Below are 10,966 nucleotides of genomic sequence, written 5' to 3'. Positions count from 1 at the left end.
CCACTCTCTACAAATCGTATTGTGAGGGATCTCTCCCGCGTGAACCCAAAAATGTCACAGGGCCGCGCAGGAATCGTGTCCTTACAATATACATACACACCACATGTGTTTAAAAAGTCAAGTTATAGTTGAAAAAAACTCATGGCAATGTGAATCTTTTTTAATTTAATGTTATTTATTATATTGTTAGTTCTAGTTCCAATAAATTTCATTGTCATATTAATAATATGACAAATTTTGAATATAAATTTAGTTGTAGTCTATGGCTACAAATTTTCATTAATAAAAAAAAAAAACTAAATTACATTTTTTGAAAATCTAACAATTGAATTGCATGTTCTTTATGTTCTTAACACATGTATCAAATTTCATGTTAATTAGATGTTATTTACTATTTGATTCATACACTTATTTTTTACGCATAATTTTAGATCACAAAATCTTGAAATTTAAATATTTGATTGATGATATAACTAGTAATCTTTGATCTTCTAGAAATTTTGCAAAGATAGATAATATAAGAAAAAAAATTGCAATGCAATTGTGGATTTGTTAAATTTTTTGTCTAATTAAAAAAACATTAAGTGGAATTATAGTAAGTACGAGTCCTTAATAATAACTAGCATCATCATACGCGTTTTGTGCATGTAATGATGCTCTTTTTTTGTAGTTTTTTTTTAATAGGAACTTGGGGTAGTTTATTTATTTTTTATAGAACATGGGGGTAGCTTTGGTTGTGTACATGAGGTAGTGTGAAGTTTTATAGAACATATGGTAGTTTTATAAACATGGGTAGATTTAAAAAAAAAAAAAATTTGTTATCAATTTATGATTTTAACTTCATTTTTATATTTTGGGAATAAAAATAAGTTAATTAATTTAGGGGTATTTTTTTTTAAAAAAATAATAACTAATTTTCTAAATCTTCTTAAAATATAGAGATATAGAGATAAAGTAATAAAATTGATGATAATTTTTGTATTCTCAATTAACAATTAGTTGAAAAAATTCAATCGCTTGGGTTGGGCGGTTGGCTGTAATGATGCTTTCGACGTGAAAGGGACGCGATGCGTTACGCGTGGTGTATATTAGGTAGGCAGCACAGTAGCAAAGACGAGAAGAAGCTACAGAGAGAAGTTTTATACTTTATTTTATTTCTTTCAACGGCGTCGTTTTCCTGCTTGTGACCCTTCGCCTTTTAAAATTTCTGTTGCTAACGTGGGAAAGTGGTTCCGAAAATTGTTCTACGCTCCAAAAGACGACATGGTGGACTGGGCGAGCAGTTCACGACGCGCACGTTAGATATTTGTCTCCAACCTTTTAGGAGGGTTGGATGGGATTGGAAATTCAATTTTCATTGTGAATTTTGCTCAAATACCAACAAACACAATGCCAAGGAAACATCGCAGGCTAGCCATTTTTTTGGCTTATTGATTTGCTAATTTGTAAACCGTTTATGCCATTGATTTGCTTTGTTGCCAAAATAAAAACAAGATTGTGTCATGTCTGTCAATTTATGATGTCCATATAGAACTAAGTATCATTTATTATATACGAGATGTAAGCCTATAATGAAGTTCTAAAAAGAACCACCTGAAGTCAATTCCAAACAATTTGGCTTATAAATATTTTGACAGACGTGATTTAGATAGTACTGATCTTAAATGGGTCACATACCTGATGAAAATACTTTGGGAATGATTAAAATATGAGAAATGTTAGAAATGTGACGTGCACAACATTTTTATAACAAATTTTAAGTGATAGATTGTTACTAATTGTTATTGGTGAGTTAAAAAGTAATTAGGTCATTTCTAAAATAAAAAAAAAAAAGTAATTTAAGTGATAGGTTCAAATTAGAACTAGTAATAATTTTTCATTTATGATTTTTTTTTTTGAAATAGTTTCAACCCATGACGTCCACTCTTGATAATAACTTTTTATCATTAGACCAAGATACCAATCGGTTTTGGTGTAAGTGGAGATTGAACCCCAGATCTCTTATTCAACCATAAAAAACTTTATTGTTGAGCTAATTGTAACCCATTTTATTATTTATGATTTGTTGTAAAAGTATTGTAAAAATGTTGCGGATCGAGTACTTTTTTTAAAATAATGTCATACAATAAAATAAAATAAAAAGTATTCCCTCCATCCCACTTTTTTTGTCATTTATTCCATTTTGAGATGTCCCAAAATATTGTCATGTTTCTAAAAATAAAAGTCATTAATTTATTAATATTCCTATTATACTCCTATTAATTTACTAATTCAATTTTTTGATAAATTTTTTTAAGGATAGTTTTGGAAACTTATACATTTTTAAAAGGTGGACAAGAAATTAAATAATGTTCCCTTAACAAATTTGAATTTTCAAATATGATAAAAAAAGTGGGACGGAAGAAGTATTGTTTTAGTCCTTGCATTTTGGGTTCACTGTTAGTTTGATCTCTACATTTTTATAACAATCAATTTAGTCCATGTTATATTTAATATTCATTCAATTTAGTTCATACCGTTAAGGCGTTAACTCATTAATGAAAATTGACTACAAGTTAAAAATAATATCAACCAAATTGACTGCTACAAAAATGTACTTTCTAAATTATTTTTCTTTCTTTCTTTCTTTCCTAAGTTGAGAGAGAGAGAGAGAGAGAGAGAGAGAGAGAGAGAGAGAGAGAGAGAGAGAGAGAGATGAGCTTGTTATGGACTTCATGTTGACCCTCAACACAGCTCAAAAGGGCTGAATTAGTTCTTTACTGGGTTGGGCTTCATCACTGTCTCCCTTAACCCTTTCTTCTTTTGTAAGTAGTTGGGCTAAAAACCCAGCCCAAGAACACATACTGAAAAATGGTAATGCCACTAGCAAATCCTAAAGCTAATGGCAGGAACAGCAACATTATCCTCGTTGATCAACCTCAACGTCACACCCCTCCACTCCTCGCTCTCACCGTCTGCACATTTCCCATTACCACACCACATCCAAACCCCTAGTTTGAAGCCCAACATAATCAGCAGTATTTGTCACAGCAAGGTCTCTCTATCCCTCTCTCTTTAACATGCACACACAGACACTATAACTCAGTTATTAGAACTTGGAGTTTGACTGTGTGTGTGTTTTTCAGCTGAACAGTAGTGCAGCTAGTGAAGTGGAAGCTGAGGAAATTGATGGAGATTTCTTCTTCGAGGGTGATCATGGGGTGGTAGAGGATGAAAGTGATGATGAGGAAGATACAGAAAGCAGTGTTGATTTGTTAATAAGGTTCTTGCAAAGCATGTTAAAGAAAGTTTCCAAGCGTGCCAAGAAGGCTTCTCGCTCTGTTTTGCCGGCCCAAATACCGGCTCAGCTGGTAATTGTTCTCTATTTGAATCTAGACTTCTCCGTTGGAAACACTAGGAAGTGTCAATTGATCTAAAGCTCATTGGCTTTGAGTTTTGTTTAGTGTTCGTTGTACTTTTAAGTATGTATTTTCAAAGTTACATATTTTATCATATTTTATTGCTCTTATGTCTTAATAGAATTTTTAAGAATTAAAGGGAACGGTTCAGTCACGTACCTCTAGACACTATGAAGAAACATGAATAAATTAATCGCAGTAGCTAGTGCGTACTCGGCACACAGTTCATCAGGTCACCCTCAAGAGAGATAAAAGGGTTGACCTAACCTTATGAACATCCACCTATCATGGATATATCAGAGTTAAAAAGTTCAAACCTTACATTAATTAATTAGAAGGGGCACAAGTCCAATAGAAACAAGTTGTATGTACCAAGTCAACTACTGATCAAATGATCCCAACAACATACTGATGGCTACTCAAGGCATCTTAACTAAGTTACATTCAATCCATTTTTACAAAACAAAAGGTCCAATTAATGGAAGAACAATTCTTATAGAATTAACATATATGGCTGGTTATATTTGGCAGTCTAATACCTATTGAATTACTGGCATTTTTTTTTGGGGATGCTGCTTGGGTTTGCGAAATTAAAACTCAATTTGTTGACATAGGCACTTGTTGTCAAGACTGTTGACATGAATACTGGAACCAAAAGTTCTTGAGTTGGGCCTAAATTTAGGAGACTAACTGAAACAAAAAAGGATAAACAACCAGCACAGCACCCCCAAACTAAAAGCAGCATGGTAATACTAACACCTTAAGAAACAGAATGAAATCTTCCATCTACCACATAAACCTCTATTTTGTATAGTTCTTAGTACTTCTATAAGACCCCAGTCTAAGTCTATAATCATCTCTAATTATTTGTAGAACTCCTTCGTCGTAAGGACTTTACCTTTACGCACTCAAGCACTTTTTGTAATTTGCATCCATGAAAGGTAAACAGTAGCATCCACTGCCAGTTTGCTGAGGGTTACTTTGAGGCTTTCACCTTTCAGCTTGTGAATACCCCATTGCAAGACATGTATCCAGCTATAGGCTCCTTTAGCAACCACATCATTTACCTGCTGCCAATTAATTCTTAAAGAGTAAACGAACACTAAAGTGCAGATAATCATGACCTTGCATTTGACTCCTGCAAAAGACACACAACAAACCCCCATTGTATCCCCATTTATTAGCTAACTTTCCTCCAGTGTAGAATCTATATCCTTCACTAACAGCCTGCATATGAAAGATTGTTTAAAGATTGCTGCTGGAAAAATCTTTAAAACAATGATAATTTTATATTCTAATCTTGCATCCGAAATCAGGTGTCTTTTGCAGTTGATGGCGTTCTACTTTTGGCTTCACTTTCAATTGTTAAAGCACTTCTTGAGGTATACCTTTTCCATAACTAGATTTGAATAGTTAAATCCCATTAACTGTTTTATGCGTTCAGCAAAATACTTTCATGTATGGATATGAAATCAGTCATTATAAGGTTATAACATTGTCACAATTATTGGATATGTTGAAATCTTTTGATGATGGAACAAGCTCTTAAATATGCTCCTTTCCTTACCTAACATTATTTTTGTAGGGGATATTACACAAAGTAATGATGAAAGAATAATGTCCATACAAAATATAAATAGAAAATAGATAACTTGAAGGCACAATATCGTTTTCCTTAGATAATATTTGCCCCCACACTATTGTTGCTAAAGGGTTATCGTAAACTTGTCCCTAGGATACAATCAAGTTGTTGGGTTCAACAGATAGTAATTCTGGAGAATAACCACAGAATTTCTTATGTTTCTTTGTAACTTATTATTTTGGGGAGATAAATTTTTTTTAAGTGAACATAAACTTCTCTTTATACTCATAGGGTTATATTTCACCAAAAGGCATGTATGGAGAGTTAAAATATTTCATAAAACCATTCACAATACTTGAAACATTTTCAAACGTTCAAAATAGATACTAAAAATTCTGTAGAAAATATAGTTTTACAAGTCTTGATCGATCGAGAGTTCCTTTCAATCGATCAAATGCTCTTTTCGATTGATAGAACATGAATCGAGCATCGATCGAAATAGACAGAGACTTCAGGATAGATTTCCTTATCATTTTGATCGATCAAGCAAAAACTTCAACTGATTGAAAATACTGAATTTCGAATTTTCTCTTAGAAAATTTCAGAATTTGAATTTTCACTTTATCAACTTTATGAAACAATATTCTCCAAACTCAGATATCATTATTATAACCTATCCATGTATATACTTATATATACAACAATTTTCTATATATATATATACATATATATATATTTTTTAACTTTAAAACATGTTTTCCACCATTCAAAAGCAATTGAATAATTTCCCAGGTAGACTTATTCTTAACCCAGCTGTCTTCAGCATTCTGAATCGACTGATTACTGGACATGTTGTGATAGATGAAAAGAGCAGACAACTGACAAGTTATTGATTGCAGGTGGTCTGCACTCTTGGAGGCACTGTGTTTGTGGTGATCCTGTTTCTACGTGTGATTTGGGCCACCATTTCTTATTTCCAATCAAGTGGCAATAATTTTAACCAGGGTGGAAGTTCTTTTGCTACAGCACAGTAAGTAACATAATTTTCACTATTGGTGGAAAGCACTCTTTTTTCTGAATTTCCTCACAGAATGGCTTTGAAAGCTCTCTCTCCACAAAATGCTACATGACTACTACAACATATTCAACCTTTTCATTGTTGCCTCCAGTTCTTGTGTAAATGTGAAATGAAGTGTAAAATTGAGTAGGAAGCTATTCAAACTGCGTACTATTTTATTTGTTAGTACAATGGTTCATTTACCCTCTTTGTGGCTGGCCCACTTCAAATGCATGACATTGCGAATTTGTAAAAGAATTGTGCTCACTGAGTTCATGCTCAACTTCACCCAATTAACCAATTTTGGTTGATGTGATTCGTATGGTGCTAATGAATTAGCCAAGGAGGCAAGGACACACTAGGCAATTGCAGAAACTACCGTTAGTGTCACATTTTGCTTGAGCTCATTATTCAACAATTCAACTGTGGGGGAAAGCAAAAGAAAACAGAGAGATGTGTTTTGTGGGGGGGTGGGCTCTTGGGGTGGAGGTGTTGCAATATGATTCATGAATTGATCATTTAAAGGTGGTGTTGCAATATGAATTGATCATTTAAAATCTTGTTATATATCCGACAACATGGATGTGACTGTTAAATGGGTAATTTTCGGCTTCTATTCTTGTTACACCAAACCCTTGAGGAATCCCCTTTTCATGGTCTATACCCTATACTTTGGGGTCATTTTGTGTATGGTATCCTGTGGGGTGTCAAAGTGCAGATTTCACTGAACCAGCACATTTTGATTGTGGAGTAGTTTGAAAGAAAAGTTCTTCAGTTCACATGTTACTCCTAGCTCCTAGTGCCTTGCTTGTTACACCAACTTAATTCTCCCTCCCCAACAATCATTTCTTAACAATAAATTAGCGTACTCCAGGGTTATATTTGTTTTCCTACAGAAAATTAGTTTCATATTCGCTTTCAGCATGATGATTGAGAAAAAAAAACCAGTCTAGCAGTTTAAAAGGTCATTTTACCTAAAGTTGATTCCACACACAATAGGACGCTAAAGACATAGGTTTCATAAGATAGATTCTGCATAAAAGCAGATTCCTAACATCAACAATATTCCTATTATTCGATGTGTTTGTACTGCATAATATCATCTTTATCTTCGATAAAACCAAAAAGAAAATCTTCAGCAAAAACTCAAGCTAAACCTTTTAACAAGAAGGAAAAATCCTATTTTAAGAACTCGGTTGGGACCTCCAAAATGCATAGCATTAGACTTGCTTAATTTATTAAAGGATACAGCTTCTTAACAAACAGCATGTTATAACAAGGTTTACACAATGTAAGCATTAGAAATTCTGAACAAGCAACATTCTTTAACAAGAACAATACTCGTTCTAAGAGGTTATGTTTGGGTATTAGTACAGAGACAATGGTGAAGCCTGCTAAAAGATATATGAAGGAAAAGAATTGATATTCCAACACACAAACAAACGGAGTTTGTTCAGATGGTAACTTAAAGCAGTCTTACAGAAAGCAACCAGAGCTCCATGCCTGATGTGTCTCTTTTTGATTTAACATATTGTGGTATACGGGTTGTATTCTTTGACAACTACTGAAGGAGTAAGCATTGCCTCTTAATGCTTTTATTACCAATCAACAAGGACTTTTTGTTGTTTTTGGTTTCCCTTTTCTTTTGGTCTGAATGAGGACTTCATAGACTACGTTGTTCTTTCAAAACCACCACCAACCTGCATGTGCAACCACTCTGGTGATGAACTGCGGGTGTACTCCCTTGGGGCTTGTGAACCAAATGCCATGCCAGAAGTATCAAATGTCTGTTGACCAAACTGAAACACCGACTTATTTTGTTATAAGAGTCACAGTTCTTGGAAAAAGAGGAAAAACTATTATCAATAAATAAACTAATAGTGAACTAAACAAATAAATAATGCTCAACCAACCCATTCCTAAATTATATTTAGAAAAATTCCATTCCAATGAAACTGACCAAAAGTTCCATCGGGAATTTGCAAAATCAAAAAAAGTGACATGACCATTTAAAGCAGACACATATGGTGCATGGTTCAGCTAGAGTACATGGATTTATTCTTTTAGAGAAAGTAAGTTGTAATTCAAAGGGTTAAAGAAAAGAAAACAAGCTCTAGTGCATAATCTGATACATCAAAAGCAACATAAAAGACAATTTGCAAGTAAGAAATCGAAAATGTTATACCTTACTCTCATTCCAAGAGAAATACATTATATAGAGGATTAAAATAAACTCCAATATCTGTACATATAATTAGGACTTACATCTTTAGAAGGAAACACTTCAAGTCCAGGGGTCATTCTTGTATTAACTGCTTCTAGCTTCATTGACAAGAACTGTAAAATCCAGTAAACTTTTATAAGGCTCAACTTCAGATTTAGTAAGCGAAAGAAATAACAGTTAAAAGTACAACAATTTAAATCAATCAAAGGATTCTTACCTCAACCTGATGCTGTAGTGATTGGATGTAATTTATTATCTCATCAAGGACCAGTGCTTTTCCAATAACCTGAATTTAAAAGCCTATTCAGTGAACAGTTTTTCTGGCAAAATACCATATTAAAATGAAACTGAACATAAATATCAAAAGCCAAAACAACTGATACAGAATATACAGTAACAAGTCCTTTTGGCCATACAAATAAATAGCTTAAGATGAAATGGAACTTAAACTTTACAAAAACTTTTTCACTGTACACTGTACAGTACATCTATTCTAATGAACCAGAACCTAATTGGCAAATTAGAGAATGATTAAATTTCAAGAAATACCAATACCATACCTTATTACAACCCGGGACTAGATCCTGGAGAGTTTTCATCCTCTCACTTATCTTTTCTCGTCTAGCCTGTCCACCAAATGGGTTTAATCAGCAAAACTCGTTCAATAACTTCATATGCAATCAACTGTTAACTACATCAATTTCCCCAACTAACTCTACCATGATTGTGACTTACACATATTTGTAAATAACAGATTGTGTCATGTATCTGGATCTTAACTCGCCTTATATCAATGTCTTGACCATTACACTCACTTCAAAGAACAATTAAAATCACAAATTTTACAAATAGTAAAATTAAAGAGGACTTCAGTGAAATTACTCTTTCTGCTAAACTGTGGCTATCAGTAGCTTGACCCCTTCTTGCTCGTACATGGATGTAGTCTTGCTTAGGCTGCTCCGGCGGGGTCTGAGTATTCTGTTCCACATGCTTGCCTGAACTGGGTTCTGCCTCAGCTTTTGAATCAAGATTCTCGTCTCCACTTCCTGACGTTTTCAGCCGCTTTCCCTCACAATCATTCTGCCCCAAAAATTTAGCACCCAAAAAAAATATTAAAAACCCATCTTCACCAATTTCATGGTATTTCGAACACAACTATCTACTTTCAAGTGTTTTAATCTCTACCATTCCTTATAACAAACAATAAGTACAAAAACCAAGCTTTAGTCCCAACATTTTTGGGTCCACTAAGATCGATTGACTACTAAATTAGTAACTAGGAACGTTTTGAGATCAACAATCAATATCATTGAATCAAATTCAAGATTTGTGTTCATAGAGATTTAATGGCAAGCTACAAAGAAAAATTTTTCATGAAATTTGAAGCAAATACCGCGCCATTGGAGTTGGAAGAATCGTCCTCCAAATCACGCCGCTTCCTCGACCCACCGCCATTGCCACCTCGCTGGTCCAAACTCATCGGATCGTTACCCGAAACTTCCCGATTCGTCGCACCGTTTACATCGCCGAACTGAGGCCTCCTCAGCCCCATCACCATTCCTCCAACGCCGCCATTCATCGGTGGAAGCTGCCAGATCTCCGCCAAGTTATACGACGACCCTTCGTTCATCATCGCCGGCGGATCCATTCTGAAAAGTCTTTTCACATTTACATATAAACTCAACTAAGTAACTAACTTCAAAATCTCCGAAGCAAAAGCAAAAGCAAAAGTGTTGTTTTTTAAAATTCAGTTGCTTTTTGTGTTTTGAGAAGTAACTTTCAAAGAAAAAAGAGAGAGGAGCTGATAATAATAAAAGGGGTCTTAGAGTTTGAAGCTGGAAGTGTTGTTGTTGTGTGTGTGCGTGATCTCCTTAGACAGTGGAGGTTGGTGCGCACAGTGTTGGGTGTTTTGTGTGTCCACTACCACTCACTATTGAGAGACAGAGACCTCGGGAGTAGCAAACAAAAGTCACTTCCAGTGAGTTTTTCTCGGAGGGTCCAGTGTCCAGGTCCAGCCACTTTCTCTCTCTCTCTTCGCTCTGTGTTTTGCTTTGTTTTCCTCACTCTCACGTGCACCTCCTCCTCTCTCTCTCCACCGTTTGATCAATCTACACTTTACTAGTCAATTATATCTGCTTTCACACTATCTTGCTCACAGCGTACAATGTGAGAGAGAGAATATATACATCTTCAACACAATTGGGAGAATGATGTAAAAAAATAAGATGGATAGGGTACACAACCATATTTAGAGTTTTGGACAAAGAGGGTAAGGTGTCATTATAATCAAATAGAAAACGCTAACTTAATCGCATCTTATCCAGTTTTAATTCATAAAAAAAAAAAGGTTCAACTAACGAATATCGAATGCCCTATTATGATCGAGCTAATTTTTATTGACAGCCAAGCAAGTTTCTGTCAATAAATCTATATTTTAATTAAATGTACTCTTCTTCTCACTTCTTTCTTATAGAGGTGTGATCCAAATCCGATAAATGTTTTCTCAAAGAATGTGAATGTCTACGGGTACCTATTAACAAAAGCCAAAACAAAATTCATTTCTTGTTAATATTTTATCTTTTGCATCTAATAGTGTATTAATGTGACACTCGATGCATATTTAGATTAATATTTAATTTAAATCATGAAATGAGTTTATTCTAACATGGCACCAAATTCAACTTTTTTATATAATTAAAACTTAG

General features: G+C 34.2%; 2 protein-coding genes across 4 annotated transcripts; one reads left to right on the top strand and one right to left on the bottom strand.

Moving 5' to 3' along the window:
* Positions 1-2,871: 2,871 nt before the first annotated feature.
* On the top strand, positions 2,872-6,353 carry LOC115979246 (protein SHORT HYPOCOTYL IN WHITE LIGHT 1). The gene is made up of 4 exons (XM_031101228.1): positions 2,872-3,034; positions 3,126-3,350; positions 4,715-4,780; positions 5,880-6,353. The coding sequence occupies exons 1-4, from the start codon at positions 2,882-2,884 to the stop codon at positions 6,012-6,014; spliced, it is 579 nt and encodes a 192-aa protein (XP_030957088.1). The 5' UTR covers positions 2,872-2,881; the 3' UTR covers positions 6,015-6,353.
* A 989-nt stretch (positions 6,354-7,342) lies between these two features.
* Positions 7,343-10,398, bottom strand: LOC115978645 (transcription factor BHLH089). 3 transcript variants are annotated; one of them, XM_031100478.1, is made up of 7 exons: positions 10,210-10,394; positions 9,655-9,919; positions 9,144-9,341; positions 8,822-8,887; positions 8,479-8,547; positions 8,303-8,374; positions 7,343-7,836 (listed from the first exon to the last, which is right to left on the bottom strand). In XM_031100478.1, the coding sequence occupies exons 2-7, from the start codon at positions 9,907-9,909 to the stop codon at positions 7,708-7,710; spliced, it is 789 nt and encodes a 262-aa protein (XP_030956338.1). In that variant the 5' UTR covers positions 9,910-9,919; positions 10,210-10,394; the 3' UTR covers positions 7,343-7,707. The 3 variants fall into 3 exon arrangements, with proteins under 3 accessions (XP_030956338.1, XP_030956339.1, XP_030956337.1); XM_031100479.1 differs by having other exon boundaries at positions 7,343-7,824; positions 9,655-10,398; XM_031100477.1 differs by having other exon boundaries at positions 9,655-10,392.
* Positions 10,399-10,966: the final 568 nt, after the last annotated feature.

The sequence above is a fragment of the Quercus lobata genome, chromosome 3 (genome assembly GCF_001633185.2).
Source record: "Quercus lobata isolate SW786 chromosome 3, ValleyOak3.0 Primary Assembly, whole genome shotgun sequence".
NCBI lineage: Eukaryota > Viridiplantae > Streptophyta > Magnoliopsida > Fagales > Fagaceae > Quercus > Quercus lobata.
The sequence above is the reverse complement of the archived record's forward strand: the minus strand, read 5'-3'. Positions and strand labels throughout refer to the sequence as shown.

Excerpts from the sequence above, each read along its gene's own strand:
- LOC115979246 (XM_031101228.1), top strand. The coding sequence starts at position 2,882 with ATGGCAGGAACAGCAACATTATCCTCGTTGATCAACCTCAACGTCACA. Across the intron at positions 3,351-4,714 it reads CCCAAATACCGGCTCAGCTG|GTGTCTTTTGCAGTTGATGG; the intron begins GTAATTGTTCTC and ends ATCCGAAATCAG. Across the intron at positions 4,781-5,879 it reads TTGTTAAAGCACTTCTTGAG|GTGGTCTGCACTCTTGGAGG; the intron begins GTATACCTTTTC and ends TATTGATTGCAG.
- LOC115978645 (XM_031100478.1), bottom strand. The coding sequence starts at position 9,909 with ATGGATCCGCCGGCGATGATGAACGAAGGGTCGTCGTATAACTTGGCG. Across the intron at positions 8,888-9,143 it reads GCCACAGTTTAGCAGAAAGA|GCTAGACGAGAAAAGATAAG; the intron begins GTAATTTCACTG and ends TTTGGTGGACAG. Across the intron at positions 8,548-8,821 it reads TAGTCCCGGGTTGTAATAAG|GTTATTGGAAAAGCACTGGT; the intron begins GTATGGTATTGG and ends TTTTAAATTCAG.